Below are 22,760 nucleotides of genomic sequence, written 5' to 3' on the forward strand. Positions count from 1 at the left end.
GACATATACATTTATAGATTTGCAGAAAAATTTATTTATTTTAATGTCTCCTCTATAACAATTCTGCATTTCTTGAATTTTGTAATCATATAATCACAATTATAGGTAATTTCGGAGTAATTCATTTTTTAATTGAAAAAAGTCATGTGCTTGCAAACGTAGATTCAAAAGTCTGAAAATCTTTCCATCTTTTGTTTTCTTTTTTAAATTATCTGGTCAGCATCTACTAATTCATTGAATTGTTTTTTGGTAATTGTAGTAGTAAGCGTTATATACTCTACATTCTTAAATTGACCGTTGAGAATTAAGTATATTTTTATTATTTGATATATACATAATTTTTATTATGCAAGTTCTGGTAAAATTCGAATGAGCTTTCAAGAAACAAATTTTCATGAAAAATGCTGCGTATGACCAACACAATTGAAGTCATTTCTTTCCATTTTTTTGTTCTGATCAATTAAGCAAACATATATAAGGGAAATCGATTTATTTTTTTGGTAGGAGAGCTGTGAATAAGGTATAACTCTCACCATTTATCGAATAAATGAAAATGAACCGACTGCTTTTAAAATATAACAATAAGAACTTGTAAATATTTATTTCTCCAAAAACAATAAAATACCACTTTTACCTATAATAATCATTTTCATGAAAATTTCAGCCCATGTCAAGTAGTGATTGGTCGAATCATGAAGCGTCTAGAATAAGGGATTGAAGCGTCATATAAAACTTTAAGAATCGATTGAAAGTACTCGTCGATAAAAAAAATTCCTAAATAATGTTCTTTGACAAAGATGAGCAAGAATTTCATTGGCTAAATTTTTAAACGTTTGATTTCGTCAATTACAAGATTAATAGTTGGGTTGAGCGTATGAGGCTATCCAGCAGTAAAAACAAAATAGACGCATGCGTGTGCAACTTCTCAGCGATAAATTCAGTTCGTACTTGGCCATCACCGTAAGCTATCAAAATCTAGCCTTAGAAAAGAATCGCGCTTTCAAAAGTTTGACAAAATTTTCGTGCAAATTTACAGTATAGCCTTTTGTAAGCAACGCCAATGATATAACATCATGGAAGTTAGTCACCAGCCGCAACAATTAACGAGGAGAGTGTCAACATCGTCGAGTAAGTTAGCTAAATATTGAACGTTTGCTTCGCCTAACGTCAACTGCAACTTTAATGCGACATTCGACAATGCAGTGGATGATGGACGGCGGGGCCCTCGATCCTATTGGCTGCACAGTCGCGATAGGAGCGATGAAGATTCGAGGCCTGCGCTGGATCTCGAGGAGACTTTATCGCGCTCGAGCCACCGATTCGAGCCTGAAATCATCGAGAGCGCTGACCAAGCTACAGCCAAGTACGACAAGTTCGAGAACGAATGGGAAAGGTTGAAATCAAGAAAATCCAAACAACAGAGGCTGCTGCAGCCAAAGAAACATACCGAGGATTGCGTCTCTATTCCAACGATCGTTGTCCAATCGGAAAAGTCATCGATGAGCGTAGACAGCGTTTCAGATCGTGCCAACGACGATGACGATGAGGACTCTGTAAAAATGCACGACAAACGTGCGGACAATGACGAGCTCGAGAGCAAGCACGAAAACAACGAATTTAACCGCATGGAAATAATCATGACGCCTCGTTCGAATTTCGACATGTCCGAGGTAATGCCCTCGCACTTGCTGCAAAATTCGCGTCAACAGCACATGGTTGGAGACGCGAGTCCAATTCTCGAGGTTGAAACAAAAATCAGTTCGGAGAGCATCAAAAGCAACTGTAAAAGGCCCAAAAGATTGCAGCCGAAGCCGAGAAAAAAAGGCTGGATCGGGGCGGAGCGTGGCTCGGTTTACAACGAACCAATCAAAATACCCGATTTCAACAACCTCAATAAAAACAAAAAGAAGAAGTTTCAAGGACGGCTGAAAAATTCGTACTCCAAGAGCACCGTCACGACCAAGGACAGCGGCAACGTCTTTACTCCGAAACGAGCGCGTAAGCCGAAGCGCTCGTCAAGTACGTCCATCGCTAATGTCGCTGGCCCAGCTCCAGTTGACTATAATTGCACAGCTTTGACAACAACGTCCACAGGTGCTGCTCCCGACAGAAGCGCAAGTGCATTTCCAGCGGCGCAGGTAAAAAGACGCCATCCGAATAATTTGAAAGCTCGAGAGTCGAAGCAACTGCGGGCCAAAGAGACCTTCGAGAAACAGCAGAAACACATGGCGGAGATCAGGCAAGCGGCTGGACTAGCGACGAAGGCAAAGAAAGGACAGAGGACGCAGGCCAGAAGATCGAACTCCAACTCGGAGTACGAGACGGCTGGACCGACTCAGTTCGGCCGCGCTGGCAAGGACTTTACGCCCTTGATAGAGCAGATTCTCGAGCATAACTACGCAGGCAGCGACGCGAGGGATCAGGATGAGCAGGCGATATCACCTCGCGACTTTGGTATTCAGGACGAGGGAGGAGCAGCCGACGACGACGACAACGATGAAAAAGAAAAGCAGCAGCAGCAGCAAGAGCAGCCAGCCCAACAGGCCAATGCCTGCACGCAGGACTACAACGACCCTTTTGAAACTCGCAATTATCAATTGCCGACCAAGTCTTCGAGGTTGAAGCAGGTCGAGCGCTCCTTTCAGCACGAACTGCAAGTCCGGGGCATACCGTTTGTCGTCGGTACTTCGCTTTCACGAAGCCACAACATTGGTCTCAATGTCCAGCAGGTATAGCTATCGATAGCCAGCCCCCCCCATTCGGAGAGCCGATCTTTTACTCGCGTGTCTTTCGTTCGCAGGTTCTAGGTCTGATAAAAACGAAACAGCCAGCTGTACCTGGCATAAGCTCGCTCCTCATTCGGAAGGTCAGTCGAGGCATGCAGCCGGTATCGTCGTTGCTCGAGCACCTCAAAAGCAGCGCATCCTACTGCGATGGATCCGCCTACTACGGCCAGAGTCGGCCCGAGCCAGTGGCCTTCCGAAGCAGCAGTTGCAGCACTTCTTGGCCAACGGGAACCAGCAGTTTCGTTGGCTTGGAGCCGAGCGAGCCCGATCGTGCTCGTCGTGCGCGAAATTCCATGAGCTTCGGCGAGCCACTTTACGAAGAGGACGAGGTCGCTTTTTCCTTCTCTCTTTCGATTTCGTTCTTCTTTTCGTTTATTCTAATGATGCGTCGTCGTGTTTTCAGGACGGTAAATCAATCGCATCGAGCGCGCCACACCAAGTCAAAGAAAAACAACTGAGGCTCGGAGGAGGTGGCACACTCTTTGCCAATCCCAAGCCTTCCGTTGTGAGAGGACTCGAGACTCTGCCTGAGCCTGGCTTCGGGCTCGCTTTCAACGCCAGCAAACGCAGCGACGTCGACGTTATGCAAGTCTTGATGAGACTTTATCGTGAATACGAACAGATGATTAGGTACCTTATTAAATATCCTAAAGATGTTCTATTTTATAGAACTGCTCTTTTATTTTTCAGTCAACAAGAAAAATTCAAAGAACAACTCGAAGTGCGCAACAAAGACAAGAGCGCGACAAAACAACTGAGCGATATGGAAACTGCCTTGGTGGCCAAGGACCAGGAGATAGGCGCTTTCTGTGCTCTCTACCAAGAGGTACACTATCGCTTATTTTTCATCTGTCTTCGAATTCAAAACTAAACGTTGGCTCGTTAAAAATTTTAGATCGCTTCGTTGAAAAAGCAACTCCAACAGCGCAACAGTTTCGTCTGCATAACGTCGAGTCGGTCCAAGTCAAAGCAAGCTAGCTCTGCTCAGTTGGATACCTTTAGTAATCAATTTTACAATTGTCAGAACTTTGGTCTTCAGCAGCGAGACCAGACGACCTACGTCAGGCTCACACGTTTCTTGCGCGAGATCCAAAATTTCCAAAGAACTTTGGCTATGGCTTAATATTGATATCGTCCGATTTTCTTTACTTTGTCAACATCATTTCGTTTAATTTTACGTATCGTCTCGTTTTCTATATCGTCTGTAAAATACGGGTTTTTTCGTTTTTCGTGCAAGGAAAAATAAAGGACTATTTAACAATAATTTCATCTGAATTAGCTTTATTCATATTTATATATAGTATTCAACGATCCACGTGTACACTACGCGTTGAAACACTTAAAAATATTGTTCATATTATTTTGCACTTCTTGTTACCTCAACTATTACAAACTTTATTTTACTTTTCTTCAATGCTATACAATATGCTTCTAATTTTTCAATTATTTGTTTCGACAATGTCACTAAGCTTTTTCTATCTGCTTTTGGAAGTTATATTATTTTCGACTCATTCGTTAAAAAATATTCAACATTACACTTTGACACATAAAATTATAATGATTGGACAATCGCGGCAGGGAGAGTCCGTGCCAAAAGACACTATACCATTTGAATTCGGTCCAATTTACAACTGTAAATGTATTTCAAAACATGTTACGCTTAAATATCTCGTTGTAACGATACCATGATTTGTAGTTTGGATTTATTTGCATTTCACTTATATATTGTTGAATATATTTTTTTAATTACGAACAGCATTTTTGGTTTGAAAAAGACATTCATTTTTTTGTATCATGATGATTTTTATAATTTTTAGAGCACATTTGTGTGTACCATTAATTACACGATTCATTGCGTTTTAAAATTATTCCAATTGTTACATTCAATCGATAATTTCTTTTTATAAAGCTTCACTACTACCGATACACAAAATTGAATGTTGAAAATTTTACTATTCAACCTTCTTTACAGCCATGGTACAAAGAGAAAATGTGAAAAATGCATGCTTAATAAGTGAAAAATTATTTTAAGTACCATCGATTAAATTTCCACATAATGAACCTATAATTCATTACTTTATTTTCATTCATCATTTTTCACTTTGCTTGTTCAATTCATTAATGTGATAAATTAAGTTTTTCTTTTCTAAAATATCACAGACTAAAAAATTCTTTGGTCTAAAAAAATTAGCAATTAAAGTAATTTTTACATTTATCATCGTAATTTGTAATCCACGTGATACAATGACCGGCGATCTCAAAATCAGTTTTTTTTAGAAATTAACAAAGATATCGTCGTAATAAATAGTATCAAGAAACTCTCGGGGTGATACAATTTCACAGAAATGCTGCAATTCATTTTCGTCACCTCTGATAGTATCGAAGTGTTGAACAAAATCATGAAAATATAAAATTCGCATAACAGTAGATAGTATACAGAAATAACTTCAACAGGGGATAACAACTTTTGTCTCTTTTTACATGTAGAGCACGAGTATTTATATATTTATATATTTATATATTTATATATTTACAAGACTTTTCCTTCACAAAAATACTTTGAAAAAAATCTGCAAAATCTTAAAAATTCGCTTCTCTGAAAATCAAGGAACGAGCTAGAAGGCAAATTTTACCACAACCACACGCGATAAGACATTAGCTCTTCGGGTATTAAACAATTGTAAATATTTTAAAAATCGTATTCAATACGTAAAAAATATGACCTCTAAGTACACGTTTAAAGAAAGTCATTTAAATGCTATTATACATGATTATTTAAAACTCGTGCGTGACATAGATATATCATAAATGACGCTGAAAGAACTACTCATAAATATTCTGTTATCTCGAACGTGAATGTGTTATGCTTACAATTTGATTACCGATTAAAAAGGAAGTTACAAATAACTTGATACCATCGGAGCAGCACATAACGGTGAAAAATTCGATAATTTCTAGTATGAGTAAGTTGATTGATACTACTAAACAATTTACGAATGACGGTAAAAGTGTGATCGATCAGGTTTGAATTGAAAGCAGTCAACTTTACGGGTTTTTGGCGAGCAGAGCACTGACGAGCCTCAGCTTGGCCTTGGTCTCCTTGTACGATTCATAAATCATGCTGACTTCCGGCCCTCGATCTGCACGCTGCATTCGACGTCCTGCCCGAGCTTCGAATTGCATCTCAAGCTCCTTCAAAGCCCTCCTAAGACGCTTCTTCTCTTCCTTTGTTATACGTTGTTGTAGGAGCAGATCATCCCTAAGTAAGCAGAGAGTTAGCCAGAGTTTTTGCAGCAAATGCGTTGCAATAAGTTGGAAGCAAAAACGAGCCGTCTCACTTACTTGGACATGGAGTGTAAACTTTCGATGATGCCTCGGCTGCTTTCGCTGCTGCTGTGTTGACTGTCGCTGTCGGTGATCTGTTCGGAACTCGAGTCAATGCAATCGAGGATTCCCCGGTGAGACATGTCGGGCTCGCTGGCTCTACGCTCGCAATCGATAGGATTGCCAGAAGTCGAGCTAAAATCCATAGTCTCGTGTTCTAAAATCGTCTCGAGCTCCGACATGCTGTCAGTATACTGGTTCTAGAATAAACAAATTTAAATCGATTAAGCGGTAGCTCTTGAATCGTTTGGCATAATCTTGCGTTATGTATTGAATGTTGTATTTACCGCTCCAGCTCGGATAAGAAGTCGCTTGAGAGTACGGTACTTGTCATAAAGAGGTCTCACGATCGTCCGGTCTTCCTTTGAGACAGGCCTACCGAAAATGTTCTCTATATGCAGCAGGGCTTTTTGCACAGCAGTTTTTTCTTCCATCAACTGCTCATAACTGAGCTCCTCCATGTTGTCGGATCGGCTAGACTTGATGCGTTTGTCGGACAGTTTTCTCTCGACATCCACGACCATTTCGTTCATGCTCGACGCCCTCAGCTTTTCCTCGCTCTCGTTGCCAATGATGTTATTGTTATTGTTGTGCTCTTCGCGATTAAATCTTGAGCCCAACAGAGAACCAAAAACACCTTCTTTGAGAATTTTGTGCTCTTTGCGAACTTTGTTCAATTCCGTGACGAGTCGTTTAATGTCGCGGTTGCTCATCTTGTCAGAGTGGCTCGGTCGGTATCCAAAGTTGTCTTCGAATTCGCTCTCGTACCTCTTTATTCTCTTCTTCAAGCTGCTTATTTGCTTAGCTAGAGTCTTGAGACTAAAGTCTTTGACACTCGTGGCGTTCTCTTGATCGTTGCTGTATTCTTCGGAATAAAAACGTCGAGGTACCAAAATGGAATTTCGTGGTGATACCATATCTTCGATTCGTTCGCTGGTCTCTTCATCCTAGAAAAATTAAAATTGTTTCAGATAATTTGAACAAAAAATGCTGAGAGGTCCCTGGCAATTGATGTATACATTATTCTGACGCATGTGAAAGCCCCAATTAGCCAAAGTCGGATTGTTGGCATCGTCTGGCGTCGAGGAGGGAGGCCTGACTGGTGACGGTGATCTACTTGGACCACTACTGAGCATCTCCAGAAAGCTTTGACCTTGCTGACCGTTTCTAATCGAGTCCCCGCCGATGGTATAGATCACTTCTGGTCTATTTGACTCATTTTCCTGAAAATACAAATGAGCCAAATATCCAAGTTTTACTTTTCTACGAAAAAATAAAGAAAACAATAAAAGTGAGCTTATTATAAACCTTGCTGGAAGCTTCATCGCTGAGAGAGGTCCTGTGGAGCTTTAATCTTCTAACTTGCCTTCTTCCTTTAGGTATTATGCTACGGCTGAAGCGCTCGCTACTTCTTAATCGCTCAGCGTCACAGTCGTACTTTTCCGTGGCAAGCACTACCTCACCCGACGAGTAAATTAGAGACTGCCTGGACGATACGGGTGATGAATTGGTCCTTTCTTGTAGTGGTAGGCTGTTATGCCGCTGTAAGTAGCGTAAAAAACAAGTCAATAATTGTCTAGCTCGAGCAGAGTTTTGAGCTCTATAAATGTCATACTTACCGGACCATGCCCCATATCTTTTTGTAGTTTTGAAAGTAATAGTAAATGCTTAGACTTGTTGAAATCTTCGTGGCTACTGACACGCCTAATTGCTTTTTCCGTGGACTCGTTTCTGTTGTCGTTTTCTTCAGTCTTCGATACCTTGACGTTGTCCCAAATTTTTTCTTCGCTGTTACTTCTAAAAAATTCGATTATCGTCATTAATAACCTTATTGCAATTAGAAATGCATCATGGTTCGGAGTAACTTTTACCTAATGAGTTTCCGTTCTTGTCCGCAAGAATCGCTTCTGTCCTTGCGTTTAGATGGTTTGTTGGCGCCTAGACTGGCTGATGAGTTCATTGGCGAATTTTCGTACAAGTTGCACTTGGCTTTCGATTTGGTGCAAACGTCTAAAACGTTGCTCATTGAATTTTTGTTTAAGCTAGAAAAATAAATTATGTTAAACAAAAATAACATGAAAATTATAGTTAAAAGTATGTGTCTATGCGATGCCAAATTTCGCGACAGTTTTTCAAAAAAGATCAAATCTCACAATTTCTAAATGCTCGACTGGGTGAATGGCCAAAGCGTCATATCGTACATCAAAGAAAAGGCCAAGGTAAGGCTTTGCATATGTACGTATAATTTGACTGTATATATTTGTATAAAAGCATGACACTTGCCAAGTGGCACGCGATCTTTACGCACGCATGTGTCGTCAGAAAAACGTCAATGTACTCGACGCGTGGCCGAGCAAACATGACTGAAATACGTTGCTCTAGACGTTCTAATTAATGTCTTTTTTGAGCTCTGACAAATGAAAATATCAATTTGAGATATGAAGAAAACGATATCGATGGCGTGACCAAGTCACATTATATATACGATGTGAAAAAAAAATATTCACTTGGTGAATGCATCAGCTAATGTCATCGATTGTTCTATAGAGTCTTAAATGCTCTATGTAAAGAAAGAACGATATGTAAAGAAATATTTGGTGACGCAAATGAAAAGATATTGCATAAAGCGCTCATGGCAAATAGAGATTTGTTCATCATCAGCCGTAGAATGGCGTTTAAATAAATATATTTCAGCATTTAATCATATTGAATTAGATTCTGCTTCAAGAGCACGATTGTGAAGCGGTAAAGTAAATATATATCTTATCACAAAAATTAAATAAGTACAGCAAAACACCGAGTCTAATGCATTGTACGACAGGCTATACTTGGTCAGTTGCCACTCAACATTGCTGCAAAGAGTCTGACGCAAATGAGAATTTTTATCGTGTTGTTACTTTTTAAAACGAAGTGTTTCATTTATGGGATTGATGTAGATGGATCACAGTTTGCGGTTGAATCGTAGTTTCGAGTGCCTTGTGTGACTTTCCGAACACGAGAGCTTGCGGCAATCAAGCTCGCTGACGCGCATCTGCCTCGAAGCTAATTTGCGCTATCAAAAAACAACAAATCTTAAGAAATTCTAAACAAACACGATCGAGCGCGAAAAGAATCCAAGATCTGGAAAACAAACTATACGCGGACTCGCTTAAATTGAATAACAGCGCGGGCGAATCATTTCTCGGCGGTTCCGTATCGCGCTCGTAAAGTTGAATTATATCGTAGTTGAGGAAAATGACAATGCAGATCGCCGGCGAGCGCAGGTGATGTCATACTCGATTCGGGAGTAGTATAATCGTGCGCTGCAATATTTGGAGCGCCGGAACACACGAGCATCAATGCACGAGTCGAATGCCGATGAATCGGCAGCTTTTTCGATCTGTGTGGCGTGCGTGTTAGAAGGCGCATTGACAGCGCAAATTGCAAAAAGTGCACGCGGCACAGAGGAAGATTTCCAATGGCCAAGCAGCACGCGGTTGCCTCGATTAAAGTGTTATTCACGGTTATTTTATGCAGCGTAAACGGAAATTCAATGTGTCAAAGTCGCGAGTATTCGCAATTAGTCGCTGATTGTTTGCTCGAATACGTACATAAATATTATACGATTGGTATATGTAAACAAGTCGAACAGTATAACAAACGGCTTGGTATAGGCAACTCGAGCAATGCACTGTATCGAAAGAAAAGTAAGTATAGAGAAACTTTCACGAATCGATGAAAAAAGACGTGTAGTTGACGGCACTGGTAGACAGTCAGGCAGCTGCCTGGCACACGCACCTCCAGACGAGAGAGAGAGAGAGAGAGAGAGAGAGAGAGAGAGCGAAATAGCTGCATAGTAGATTGAAAACTCACCGCATCGATCAAAATCGGCTCGGCACTGCTCGGAGCTCATGTGATGACAAACATGAGTTTTCTCCTGTTGCAGCGTAGCCCCCTCAAGTCACAGACTATCCTCTCGAGAAGCCGATGAAACATTTAGAAGACGACTAGACTTTGATCGTTAATTATTCGACGCTCGGTCGAATCCGTCAGCAAGATCGCGCACCGTTGCAGTTCGCGGCTCGATCGGTTGGCAGATAAGTCAATTTGCGTGGACGCTGGACGTCTATTCGGCCACGCGCGTGCAAAACTACTAGGGCTATTTTCGACGAGTAAGTCGACGAGCAAGCGGTGCGGACGGGCGAACGCGGTAGACCGTACTGAGTCGCTGTACCGACGTAGCAGAGTCGCGTTCGGAAGCCAGCGCGAATAACAGCCAACGAGAGAGCGAATAAGAGGGAGTCGGCCAAATGCCGGCCGCGCGCCGCATAGCACGCAGACAAAAAGACGAGCAAGCGATCGTTGCAGGGAGAGAGAAAGAGAGGAGCATAGCTGCGGCGAGGCAGTCGTGCGCTCGCCGCCGACAAATTCTCTCTCGATCTATGTACATGTGCACGTAGTACAGCTCGTGTTCACCTACATACACAATATGTACGTTCGCGTGCCCAAGTGCAGAGAGTAAAGTCATTGCAAAGACGTCGGGCTAAAACAACTCGCCGAACGACGTATGCACGAGCTATAGAAGCCTATACGAGCGGTATCGCACTGCACTACTGCAGGTCGATGCTAGACACGCGGACTCCAAGCTCGATTTGCAGCAGCAGCAGCAGCAGCAGCAGGCCACGCTCGACGCTATACGAGCCGCTCGCTCGCCTTCTCCAATCTCGTCGTCCGACTCGCGCGCCGATCGCTGCCCATCCGCCAGCCGCAGCTAGCGGAATATTCCACTGGCACGCGCGAGCACGCACCTATCTGCAGCCTATACAGCAGACGACTCGACGCCGCCTACCATAACAAACAAATAATAGCCATTGAATCATGGGGGAAATTCCCCGAAACTTGGGCTTCTCCCATCTCGCCCGGAGGATCGCCAACCTATAGGAAAACGATAACCCATGCTTTTGCTTAACTTTTCCCCTTTTCCCTCGGAATAATGTAGAATAATTTTAAAAAATTTGTCAGTCAGACAAGTCGATCACGCTGGGAGCTTTCCAGCCCCAATAAGCAGGATAATAGTGACTCGTGAGCTTTTCGACTCCGTTTCAAATTAATCCAATAAATTAGTCATTTATCGCAGCTAATGGCCGATGAAAGTAAGAGTAAACGTCAATTTAAACGCAATCAATTTTATCAGTTCGCCACGCGCGTGGGGTGTACTTGCTCGATCGTTGACCGGCTCGATGAAAGAAAAGCTAGAGACAGAGCTTGCGTCACGCTAGTGCATCAATCGGTCGACACGATTTCGCGCAATCGCTCGGGAGAAAGTTGAAAACAAATAAAAAATGTGGCGCGCGCCAACCGGTTCGGAATTAGACTTTGTGCGCGAGACTGCAAGCTCGCGTCGGCTGGAAGCACGACTGCAGCAGACACGCATAAACAAGCGCGTCGGGCGTGCGACAATGCGCAGCTAAAAAAGCTTTGTTGTCTCGATAGATATTAAATCCGTGAGCACGAGAGCTCGAGAGCGCTCGGTCGAGGGATATTTTTAAAAGGTCGCGACTGACGCGCGCCCGAGTCGAAATACAAAGCCCGAGAGCGCACGGTTACGATCGTGTATATCGAGAGCTGTCGTTGACCGACGTCATTGGCGCTCGATAAAACATCGATGCTATATATCTGTAGAAACGTCAGGGGCTATGCCAATATTGCACTGTGTGCGACACGCGCTCGATTATTTCGAATCGGATGCGCGATAAATAGGCTCAATTGCAAGTCAGCTGGGAGGCAGGGGGACTTTGGGCTTTTGCCGCGACGCAAGCTCGTAAACGTCTTCAATTGTAAACGATTAAGCCACTCGGGCGCGTGCATGCGAGCGTGCGTTTGTTTACAATATGCATGTGTCTACATTCTGTTGTTGCTGCTGCTGCTCGGCGAATTTTAAATGAACAAACACGTGATCGACAACAGACGTTGTTTTGTCTGCACAGTCCTTGAAACTGGAAGCGATGAGATACAAGAGTTGAAAATACCCAGTAACCCAGCCAAGGTTTTTGTACCTCGGAGTCGCGAGAAACGTCCGCGTCGAGTTTCGACAACTCGACGAGAGGATAAACGACTCATCGAAACCTTGCGTCTGTCGTGCGCACAAGCACAAACAGATCGTAGCAGCTCCGAGCAGATGCCGAGCTTTGCTAATGAGCTTTAAGGCTTCGCTTATCGCGTAACGCGTTCGCAGTCGAAGAAAAGTCGTTGGTTTTCTTGCGCAACGCGTCGGGACTCGCTTACGAGCCGAAGCTCCGACAAAGCTTCGCTGGTACATCGATGCCTTATACACGATCGTGTACGAGGAGTGCACATGGCAGCAAAATGCCGCGCGGAGCTGCGGGAGAGTCAATTATAACTCGTGTGCATTATGGACTCAGCAATAAATATGTACAGCGATAAGAGGACGCGCGTTATTGAATCGTGTTATTGAAAGAGAGAATCGAGCGGCTACATAACAATGAGGCTTGTTTATGCAAGGCGTCGCCCGAGCTCGACCTGGAACACTTTGTCCGAGCCGTATATCGTCGCCGGCTATCGAATGTCCGGCTCGGCTCGGAGCGGCCATTGTCGTATCAGCTTACGAGGCACAATTAACAGCAGGCACAGCGCAACGATCCCCACTCGACACGCGGACGAATGCCAGAGGGAATTACTCACCTATTGTACTGAGCAGCGATTATCGAGCGAGCGTCCTGGAGAATGTCGCGAAGCAGCGGAGCAGAGGTCGCCAAGCCGGGCAGCAGCAGCGGGCCGAAAGTCGCCGGGATCGCCCTGCTGGGCCCGTGGAGCTGCTCGTAACGGCTAAAGAACAGCAGCAGATAGGAGAAGAGGCGCTGGTTCCTCGGGGCCAATTCCGAGCAGAGCAGGCGGCGCGTGTCGGCCGCCCATCTCTGCTGGTCGTTGCAGCGCTCGTCTGTATAACGAACAAGACCATCAGCCACTGACTTTCAATAATTGATAGACGTAGCAGCGTAGTTTTATACTCACGCGCGTGAAGCTGGCAGATCTTGTAGAGGCAAGAGGAGCCGAGAAGGGGTCTGGGCAGCTCCTCGAGGTACTGGCGCAGGAGGATGGGCGCCACAGCCGGGCAGCCAGCGGCAGCGCTCTCGAGATCGGCATCGCCTCGGCGCTCGAAGCTCTGTCTCAGGCGCTCGGCCAGCTTGCGATTGGCGCTGCTAGCGGCCCCGATGGCCGCCGCCTCGAACAGGCCGGGATTCTCGAAGGCCCGAGACTCGCAGAAGCTGCAGAGCCGCTGGACGAGCTTCGGCACGCCCGTTTCGTTGTGCAGCTTGACGCAGTCGAGATCGATCCCAAAGCCGGCATTATTGCCGGCTCCGTGGTTCGCCACGATCCGGCCCAGTAGTACCCTCTTGACTTTAGCCAGGCGTGACTCGTGTTCTTTACCGTTGCCTGTTGGCTGCTGCTGCTGCTGCTGCTGCTGATAGCGTCGTTGGTGGCTGGGACATTGAGATTGTTGCTGCTGGATAAGAGCCGAAGACGAAGCGGGAGCAACGGAGGACGAGGAAGAGGAGGTCGACGAGCATGACGTCGGCAATGGCTGAGTTACCGTGACCTTCGTTCGGTCCAGCTGCAACTGAGCTTGCTGGTAGAATGGCTCTGGTTGAGGGCCTCTCATTCCACTCGTTCTGCTACACCTCGAGCCACTGCCGCACTGACAAAGAGCACGACGATCCATCAGATTGGCACACGTATCTTTTGATTTAGAATGAGTTGGGATATACTCACGATGCACTCCTTGGCGACTCTCCACAGGTTGAAATGCGACGTCGTGTAATCGAGCAAAGGCAGGGGCTGCTGCTGCTGCTGCTCCGGCTGGCGTCCTCTGCTCTGCGCTACGATGCCGGGACTGGGGCGGTCGGACGACGTGCCGAGGCCGAGCCGAGACGCGACGAGCTCAAAGCCGCTCGGGCTTTTTCCCGAGGCACCGAGGACGCGGTTGCGAGCCGCTCCGACAACTGGCCCCTTTCGAGTCGTAGGCTGCTGATCGCGACTGGCGATTCGCGGCCGCTACCACCGAGTCCGAGGACGCGGGCCGCGCACAATCACAACTAGCGTCCTCTTTGGGCCTATCACTCGACAGCGCCTCGGTACAATTACAACTAGTCCAATTGCACGGCTCGTTCGAGGCTCGTTCGAGGCTCGCTGGCCCGAGGGCGACGCGTTTGCAACGGAACTGGTGCTCCTTTCTTCTTCTTCTTCTTCTTTCTTTTTGTCGGCATTAAAAGGCCTCTATGGCTGCTTGAGGAAGTGAGTCGAGACTAGTCGTAGGGTTAGCATGTATGCAGCTCGATGTGCCTATCGACGGCCGACTTACTGGGTAGTGCGCACCTCGTGACGCGCGATTCGCTCTCGGGAGCTTGCGGCCTCGAGCTCGGCCAAAAACTTGTCTTTTACCACATCACCGTGCACCGTCGCACTGCTTCGTTTTACTCACTGCTGCCTGCTGTAACAGAAGAAAAATTAATCGACTTACGCTCGTGTAATTCCAATTTTTTTCTCTCGTAAACTCGAACTAGTGTCAACTCGCGCGGTTATATGCACTGCTCTACGTAATTAGATGTTGGCATTTTTGAACGTCGATGCAAGGCATGCGAATCGATCGGCCCGATGAAATTCTGCCGTATATAAATTACTTATATAATACGTAATGTTTGGCGCGGAAAAATTATGCATCGTGTGCGTCGGACGGCGGAGCGCCACAATCGTCTTTTTGATCGTTTGATTTTAATTCAAGGGCCGATTCGTTACAAACACAAAACGTAACCGACGCGCAAAATGAAAGCGATCTTGTAATCCAAATGATGCATCGAGCTTTTTGCGAGAAAGAGTAAATAAGAATAAGGCGTACTGGAGGCGGGCACGAGTCTCTGCTGCGACGTAGTAAACACAGCTGGTCTGCGCAGGCACTCGATAGCTCGCAAGCTCGCTCGGACGTGCAGGCGCGCTTCCGCGAGCGACTGCAGGCGTGTTGGGCTGCACGTAGGCTCGCGAGCAAAACATCGCAGCGGCGCAGTAGCACATGCCACATGCACGGGATTGCTCGCGATCTCGTCTACGTCGTATAAAAAGTACAGGCAAGCGCATAACTCGTGACCGAGTCGGGATTCGGAAGGCGGCGAGCGGCTGGATTATGGATATGCGTGTCGCAAGCTCGCTTCTCTGGATTCTCGTGCAAGCTGGTCAACAAGCCCCGCCGCGATGCGCGCGCACCTCGTGCAGCCCGCGGCTACCTACACTACGTACACCTTATAGCCTCGTTTCTCTTTGGCGCGCTCCTGCTGATCGATATTACCCCGAGAGCCACCCACGCAACGAGTCAGAGCAGCCAGAGCACTGCTGCTCGTCTCCGAGCTGTACCTCGCCAAGATGCCGCGCAATACGCTCGATATTGCCAGCTGTTTGTTTATATTTACTTGGCGTCAAGAAATGCTTTGCTCGTTTGCTTGGCTCGCGCACGCCGCCACTACCGTTGCTTTCGGATCCTCCCTTTTTTAAAATTCACGCGCTGATTGCTAGATTTTTCGAATCAAGTGCAGCTACGTATCCAGCTAACGCGTCATGCGCGTCGCTCTTTTACCATCGACACTCGGACTAAAGTGTCCGTTTTCACGTTGCAAGCACGCTAATTTTTCCGCTAATTTTTCGCTATTCTTCCGCTCGCGTTTGTCTAATTTTTGCGCTCGCCGATGCCGATGGCTAAGGGATTCGTTAGAGGGAAGTTGCGATGGAAAGGCCAACGACCGGCTCCGAGCCCCACGTAATTAGGCCGATTCGCGATTGGATTAGAGCAATTAGCGCAGCTGTGCAGCGCGCGTAATAATTTCCGATAAATTTTCTATTTTTAGCGCCTTCTCCAAGCGGCTGCTATCTACGACCGGGCTATCTATGCCTACTTTTATTCCACTGGGAAGTCTGCGTCTCTGCCACTCGCCGATAGTAAACAAATAGTGAGGTGAATTATTATCAACGAGTTTCGACACTAGGCCTGTAACACTGTACGATACCTCGTGACAAGTTCAATTTTTGACGCTTGCAGTTTGATTCGCAAATTGACGCAATTTCGATAGCAGCAACAAAGAGCCGAATCAATACGATGCGCTGCTTGCAATAAGCTCGCGCGAATTCACGCATCCACGCGTTGCACCTACTCACGTCGCAATTGCGTTGCTCAACCGTGTGCCCTGGTCGCTGCTGAATTTTCTGGACTGCGAGCGAGGGAAAGTCGAGCACAATCGTCGCGCACTACTCGAACGAAGAACTGGAGCAAAGGTTGATCGCGGACACGCCGCGGCAAACGGCTCGATGTACTCGCTGGCGATTTTCAATCGAGCGCGAGACAGTTTGACGTTGCAAAGTGCGACGAGTGGCCGAGGGCCCACATGGCGCGACTCGTAGCTAATTCTCGCACTGTACCTGAACTTGCTAGATCTCGAAAGCCAAGACTGACAAGTGCAGCGATACTCGTGTGCGCGGGCGGCGAGTCACACTCGCTCGGTCGCCACTCGACGAGATTAACGTTGCAAATTCTGCGCAAGCGTAGCCGTCTCCAGTTCTCGACTTTCCTGCAGTCTCATTGACGTCCGAGTATGTCTAAAGCTCCGAGCCTCTGTCCTATACTTATATATAACCGCGATCAGTAATCATTCGCAAGCTCCGCCTTTTACGCACTAGCAATAATTTGCCGCTGCCATGACATGCCAAACTTTGGCCATGTACACGATTTTCTTTGCTAATGCAAATTAAAATTTACGAACGAGTCCCCCCCATAACTACCTACCTGTCGCTGATTCCGCGAGACATTCGCGCTCATAGCAAGATTATTTATTTGTAGCTGCATATACGCAGCGAGTTTATAGGTGAACTGCGGCGGCGCTTTCGAACTGACTTGGCGCGGATTGATTTTAATGACTCGCGACCTGCTCTCTCGGTCCGCGATGCGCTGCTAGAACCGTGAAAAGCGTAGTTATGATTCGCAACCAAAAAACTGCTCTGATCTGCTGATGTTACGCGAGCTTTATCAGCCAACTGTCTTACCTCATAACCTCTTTCGAGGAATCGCTACTGCCGATCGGAGATCCCTCGATTGTAGAATCATCCGCAGCGATCAGCATGAAACTGCATTACTGCACTGATGTATAAGCTTTAATAGGTAATGTACCCTGCCAATTATCAGCCGTTTGAGCCGTATAACGTATTGTCTAGTTGAGCAGCTTTATTTGGCTGTACTACATATTACGGAGCCTTGCTTCCGTGAGTTCGGCTAACACGAAACTTTGCTTATACTCAATGCCAATTACGCTTTCTGCTCCAGCTCCAACTGCCTGACGACAAACCAAACTGCAAATCCATGTGCCCTGCATGACCTGCATCCCCACATAATGTACGTATCGATTGTTTATTTCTGTGTACGATTAAATTTCAAGAGTTCCCAGTGAACGCTATAAGCCTCGTGTTCTCCGCTACGGTGCCCTGCTCACTGCAGTTGCTGCAGTCACTTCTACTACTGCATACTGCTGCTGCTGCTGCTGCAATACACCTTAGCACCCATCTTACTTTCGCTACTTCCCGAATTGCGCGCCCCGAGCCCTACATTACATTTGACCATCACAATACGTGCCTCTATCTCGATATAGCTCGCGACTCGCTCGTAATTCGCGATTCTGTTCGTCGTGCTCTATTGTAAATGGGCTCCAGCAGTTTATAGCGAGTTCCGAGCCTCAACTCTGACTTTTGAGTCGCTCTCGAACGTATTACATATTAAGTTCTCGTCGTCTCTCGTATCCTCGATAATCAGCCGATACGGTCGCTCACTAGGTACGGTTCAATCGCATTGTTTCACATTCGAACTTGCGAGCTACATCTGCGTCTGCTTACCAAGATCTGCTACGGGCGAATCTCCAGTCTCGAGCCTATACATCCACGTTTTTCTGTGGCTCGCGCCTTACTGCTACTGCAACTGGCATTTAATCAACTTTTTTCACTGACGCTATCGCAACCTCTCCTTTCTTCACCATTGCTAAAACGCCACGAGGTAGCGACCATCTACCCAATTGAGTCTATCCTTTTCCACTTACCTTGCGAGTCACACGCTTTAACGCAACTCATAACGTACCTCGTCGCTGCTGGCATAAACAATTCTCGCAGCTTACTGACACGCTTAGCATTTGCTCATTTATCTGCTGATTTATCCGACGACATTGACAATCCTTTTTTACTTTAATGTAGCTATTGTCAGTGCAGATAGTCTTTCCCCGTGCAACTCGAGAGACAATGCTCTAACAGTCTGCCAGTTCGACGGATTACTGCCTCTCGACTTTCTACGACCGTGTAGCTCGACTATAAAGAGAAAGAGAGAAAATAAGACTGAAGAACGCTTTGACTCGAGCATCACTGGTTCAGCGATATGGGTAGAAAACGCAGATCTCACGATAGCAATGCTGATGCAAGTGGAGATTCTACAGCATCTAGCGATAATAATGCTATGAACCAAACAGACTGTCCACACTTCAACAAGTCTATTTCTATTCCTAAGATCAGAAAAAATGTCAAGGACAAGAAGTACGATGTTTGTCAAGATTGCCAAAAGGAGAATTTCAACAATGATATGGACAAAGATGATGATGATAGCGAGGTATTCTACTTATTTATTTGTCTAGTTTATAATAACTGATTCGTATTAACCATGCATATTTTCCTCTTTTAGAAAGAAGAATCTCTCAATTTATGGCTTTGCTTGCAATGCGGACACATAGCCTGTGGAAGAAACAACCAATCTCATTCTTTGAAGCACTCGACTAAAGCAATGAGTGACCCTCATCATGTTGTAATAAATTTGCAAAACTGGGGCATTTGGTGTTACAAATGCGATGAATACCTTCATTTAAAGTACATCTTCATTTAAACACAGCTCAAATTTTAATTACAAATTTAATGAAATATTTCTTTTTTAATTTTTACAGAAAAAAACAAAAAGAAAACATAGAGCAAATAAAATCCATAATCAAATTGACCAAACCAGTTGTACAAAAGCCTGAATTGCCTGTTTTATGTCAGAACAACGTGTCTACAGACAATGGAAATAATAAAACAGTCAATTCAATTCCAAAAGTTGGAGTAAGTTTTAAATTTAATTTTAAATAATATTTTTTTTTAAATAAACCTAAATTTAATGTATAATTTATCTTTTAGGGATTGGTTAACCTAGGAAATACTTGCTTTTTCAATTCAGTGTTACAATGTTTAGCTCAAACACCTTATTTAGTAAAAGTTCTTGAAGATTTGCTTGAACCTGATCAAACATTTGTCTTACCTGGAGGAAAATGCAAAACAAATGACAATGAAGAAATTGAATTAGTGAGTATAATTCAATTTTGCTTATTCTTCTGTATAAAAATTTTAAATCTACCTATTCTTACTTTTAGCCTCCCATTGAAGGAAAACTAGATAATAACTTCACTTTCACACCTGTATTACTAAAAACGTTGACAGATATGCAGCAAGGGGAAGGTCAAGTGTACAGACCTTCTGAATTATTAAATGCATTGAGAAGAAAAACAATGCAGTGTACCGATGGTGGACAACATGATGCTCATGAATTACTGAGACACTTACTAGAGTGTGTCAGAAATGAAGATGTAAAGGTAATTTGAAGCTATTTCTTTTTTTTTTAATTCTATCATACTTATTTTGTGTTATTTAATTTTTGTTTTATTTTACAAAGCGATATAAAGCAGTAATATTAGAGGATGCTGGATTGAAGGGTAGAGTTACTTCACTGGATACCGTTGAAGACAGTAAAAAGGCGCAAGTAAAATTTTATGGAATCCAAGCAATGGCAAAATTGTTGGGAGCAGAAAGAGCTTTCAGAGGAGAACTTGTATCAACTCTTCAATGTCAAAAATGTAATTACACATCGATAAGAACAGAACCATTTTTAGACCTCAGCTTACCTGTTCAAATAACTGAGAAAAAAATCGTTGTATCTCATTTGAAGTAAGTAAAATAATTAAATTAAATATGAAACATTTAAATTTACAAAATATTCGTTTTAATAGGAGAAAGAGCTCAAATTTAGATAATTCTTACGATTCAATGGGCAATAAATCTTCAGCTTCTCTAACAAGTAAGGAAAAAAGAGCTATTAGAGCTGAAAAAAAGAAGAATAAAAAATTAAACCGTAATGATATAAATAATTCTAATACTAATAATGTAGCAGGCGATAAAGGAAACGAATCGGGTGAGTAAATTCTATTGCGATTAGCTTTTTAGCACAAGAGTTAAAAATATTATAATAACATTAATATGAAATTTAATTACAGAGGATAGTGACGCAGACGTGGAAGATAACGTAGAGAATGAAGATTTATCAATGCCAGAAATTGGTGAGTCAGGGTATAGCTCTGAAAAAGCATCAGCACTAACAAGCCCTGCATCTCCCGGAGATCACCTTTTAACCGATCAAAACATTAACAATGTCGAATCCAATAATTTATGCGCGGAAAACAACATGTCTACGTCCTCTTTAGATTTAGTTAATCTCAATGATAATAACTTAAATATTTCGCCGAGTTCGACTGATGTTCAAATGACTGATTTATCATCCGATAATCGAAATAACGGAATCGAATGCTCGTCGCGCTCAACATCTTCGCAATTACTTTCAGACTCAACGAGCCCAGAAGGAACAACTGTTAGGCCCTTTAATAGTCCGGTCTCAAACGTAGATAGTTCTTCAAGCCCAATATCCAGAAACGTAGATGATAAACAAGTATCAAGTGACAAAGAAGATTCGGAAAAGTAAGAAAAACACATTTGAACGTTTATAAATGAGCAGTCAATCTTACTTGCTTGTAACTTTTTTTTTCTCTCATACAGAAAAACAAATCTGAATGCACTGAACGATGATTCGTCCACCAAAAAAAAGTATACCAGACCGCAAAGATCAAATGGCCTCGGTGATGTGACATCGAATTTGATCAAGCTAGATTTGTCGAATGTTTTGGATTCATCTAGTAGGTACCAAGTAAATGAAGGTGAATGCTCAGTGAAATCATGCCTCAACCAATTCACTGACCAAGAGCTTATGACGGATAACAACAAAGTCATGTGCGACGCTTGTACAGAAAGAGAAAATAAGGTGAGTTTTATTTAAGGGTGTATAACGGCATTGACTACAATTGATGATCGAGCTAATCATTTTTCTTTCGTTTTATAATTTATTTAGGGCAAAAAAGAAGGTGTAAAAATGGTCTGTCAGGATAGTACAAAACAATATCTTGTTTCACGCGTACCTGCTATACTTATTCTACATTTGAAACGCTTTCAAATGACCAAATTTAGTTTTAGAAAACTTAACAAACATGTAAGTTTTCCTTTGGTCTTTGATTTAGCACCAGCCAGTAAAGATAGCACACCAAAGATGTACGCCCTGTACGGTGTGGTTGAGCATAGCGGAACTTTATACGGAGGACATTACGTCTCCTACGTCAAAGTAAGCTTAGCATTTTATATTTCTTGAAATGTTGAATAATGGATAAGTTTATTTGATTTTTAATTAACTTCTTTTAGTCAAGAGCACCTTTAACAAGAGATGACCCTCGATGGTCATTTTTACCAAACAGAGACAGTTTTGAAAGTAAACAATCGAGTAATATTAGCTCCGATGTGGATAGCGACGACTCCTCAACCAATGAAAAAGACCCTGCTAATGTGGAACCTCCATATGGCCGATGGTACTACATTTCCGACTCGAGGTAAAAGCTATAACCATCGATAATATAAAATAAAATATTGATTACTTTTGTAATGCGTCAATTTTGGTTTTTACAGAGTGACCGAGGTTGATGAGAAAACGGTTTTAAATAGCGAAGCCTATTTGTTGTTTTACGAAAGAATATTATAGATATATTGCTCTCCGATTAAACAAACTATCTACATTGTAAACTCACCGATTCGTGCTGATATTATAAAGAAAAAGGAAAAATCTTATCAATTATTGCATAAATTATACTTCAAGTAAAGTATACTACCATCCAGTACACATAAAAAATTTTCTCAGACGTCATAAATATTATTTTTTGAAGACACGAGAAAAAGAGATATTAAAAAGAATTACGTACCATTAAGGTTTTAAATATACATTTTATGTGTATTGTCAGATGTACATCAACAAAATTATGAAAATTTATTAGTATTTTAAAACAAAAAAGAAGAAAAGAACTTCTTCTAATGCTTATTGCATTCGATTCAAATTTTATTAAGCTCTGCTATATTGCGCATATTTTGTCATTTTTATTGTTGCCAACGATAAACTGCTTCGTCAATTTCACGAAAGCTTCAAAATAAAATTCACATATTTTGTGCCACACGATGTTGAGCCAAAATGAAATTATTGTGTGTAAAACCTGCAATGCTCACAGATAGCCAACAGATTTAAAATGTTACAATTATTGAATACTTTGCATTTGCATGTATATGCAAGATAAAAATGCTAATTTGTATAATAATATTAATAAATAGTGATAATAAAAAATAATAACAGTAATA

The 22,760-nt window shown here is 43.5% G+C and overlaps 3 protein-coding genes across 20 annotated transcripts; 2 read left to right on the forward strand and 1 right to left on the reverse strand.

Moving 5' to 3' along the window:
- Positions 1-1,073: 1,073 nt before the first annotated feature.
- LOC106660325 lies at positions 1,074-3,909 on the forward strand. The gene is made up of 6 exons (XM_014383259.1): positions 1,074-1,128; positions 1,204-2,729; positions 2,801-3,115; positions 3,190-3,416; positions 3,477-3,612; positions 3,682-3,909. Exons 1-6 carry the CDS (start codon positions 1,074-1,076, stop codon positions 3,907-3,909), a joined length of 2,487 nt encoding a protein of 828 aa, XP_014238745.1.
- A 141-nt stretch (positions 3,910-4,050) lies between these two features.
- Positions 4,051-17,339, reverse strand: LOC106660569. Of its 7 annotated transcripts, none has more exons than XM_014383590.1 (11): positions 17,250-17,339; positions 13,941-14,658; positions 13,182-13,866; positions 12,852-13,107; positions 8,042-8,212; positions 7,790-7,967; positions 7,479-7,712; positions 7,190-7,393; positions 6,458-7,117; positions 6,129-6,370; positions 4,051-6,045 (listed from the first exon to the last, which is right to left on the reverse strand). In XM_014383590.1, the coding sequence occupies exons 3-11, from the start codon at positions 13,828-13,830 to the stop codon at positions 5,832-5,834; spliced, it is 2,808 nt and encodes a 935-aa protein (XP_014239076.1). In that variant the 5' UTR covers positions 13,831-13,866; positions 13,941-14,658; positions 17,250-17,339; the 3' UTR covers positions 4,051-5,831. The 7 variants fall into 7 exon arrangements, with proteins under 7 accessions (XP_014239076.1, XP_014239080.1, XP_014239079.1 ...); XM_014383594.2 differs by lacking the exon at positions 17,250-17,339 and adding an exon at positions 16,993-17,225; XM_014383593.2 differs by lacking the exon at positions 17,250-17,339 and adding an exon at positions 16,368-16,695 and having other exon boundaries at positions 13,941-14,655.
- LOC106660571 (ubiquitin carboxyl-terminal hydrolase 16) lies at positions 17,275-22,749 on the forward strand. Of its 12 annotated transcripts, none has more exons than XM_014383598.1 (14): positions 17,275-17,364; positions 17,527-17,595; positions 18,441-18,846; positions 18,919-19,100; positions 19,175-19,328; positions 19,404-19,568; positions 19,637-19,855; positions 19,936-20,207; positions 20,270-20,451; positions 20,534-21,011; positions 21,090-21,351; positions 21,439-21,705; positions 21,783-21,967; positions 22,044-22,749. In XM_014383598.1, exons 3-14 carry the CDS (start codon positions 18,619-18,621, stop codon positions 22,114-22,116), a joined length of 2,667 nt encoding a protein of 888 aa, XP_014239084.1. In that variant the 5' UTR covers positions 17,275-17,364; positions 17,527-17,595; positions 18,441-18,618; the 3' UTR covers positions 22,117-22,749. The 12 variants fall into 12 exon arrangements, with proteins under 12 accessions (XP_014239084.1, XP_014239087.1, XP_014239090.1 ...); XM_014383601.1 differs by having other exon boundaries at positions 18,456-18,846; XM_014383602.2 differs by lacking the exon at positions 17,275-17,364 and adding an exon at positions 17,448-17,465.
- Positions 22,750-22,760: the final 11 nt, after the last annotated feature.

The sequence above is a fragment of the Trichogramma pretiosum genome, unplaced genomic scaffold, assembly GCF_000599845.2.
Source record: "Trichogramma pretiosum strain Unisexual culture from Peru unplaced genomic scaffold, Tpre_2.0 scaffold27, whole genome shotgun sequence".
Classification (NCBI taxonomy): Eukaryota; Metazoa; Arthropoda; class Insecta; order Hymenoptera; family Trichogrammatidae; genus Trichogramma; species Trichogramma pretiosum.

Bases quoted from the DNA above. Each gene is read 5' to 3' on its own strand.
- LOC106660325 (XM_014383259.1), top strand. From the start codon at position 1,074: ATGGAAGTTAGTCACCAGCCGCAACAATTAACGAGGAGAGTGTCAACA. The intron at 3,116-3,189 runs GTCGCTTTTTCC...TCGTGTTTTCAG, and splicing joins CACTTTACGAAGAGGACGAG to GACGGTAAATCAATCGCATC. The intron at 3,613-3,681 runs GTACACTATCGC...TAAAAATTTTAG, and splicing joins TCTGTGCTCTCTACCAAGAG to ATCGCTTCGTTGAAAAAGCA.
- LOC106660569 (XM_014383590.1), bottom strand. From the start codon at position 13,830: ATGAGAGGCCCTCAACCAGAGCCATTCTACCAGCAAGCTCAGTTGCAG. The intron at 8,213-12,851 runs GTGAGTAATTCC...TTATTTTTCTAG, and splicing joins ATCGCTGCTCAGTACAATAG to CTTAAACAAAAATTCAATGA. The intron at 6,046-6,128 runs GTAAGTGAGACG...CTGCTTACTTAG, and splicing joins AGTTTACACTCCATGTCCAA to GGATGATCTGCTCCTACAAC.
- LOC106660571 (XM_014383598.1), top strand. From the start codon at position 18,619: ATGGGTAGAAAACGCAGATCTCACGATAGCAATGCTGATGCAAGTGGA. The intron at 19,101-19,174 runs GTACATCTTCAT...TAATTTTTACAG, and splicing joins GATGAATACCTTCATTTAAA to AAAAAAACAAAAAGAAAACA. The intron at 21,012-21,089 runs GTAAGAAAAACA...TCTCTCATACAG, and splicing joins GACAAAGAAGATTCGGAAAA to AAAAACAAATCTGAATGCAC.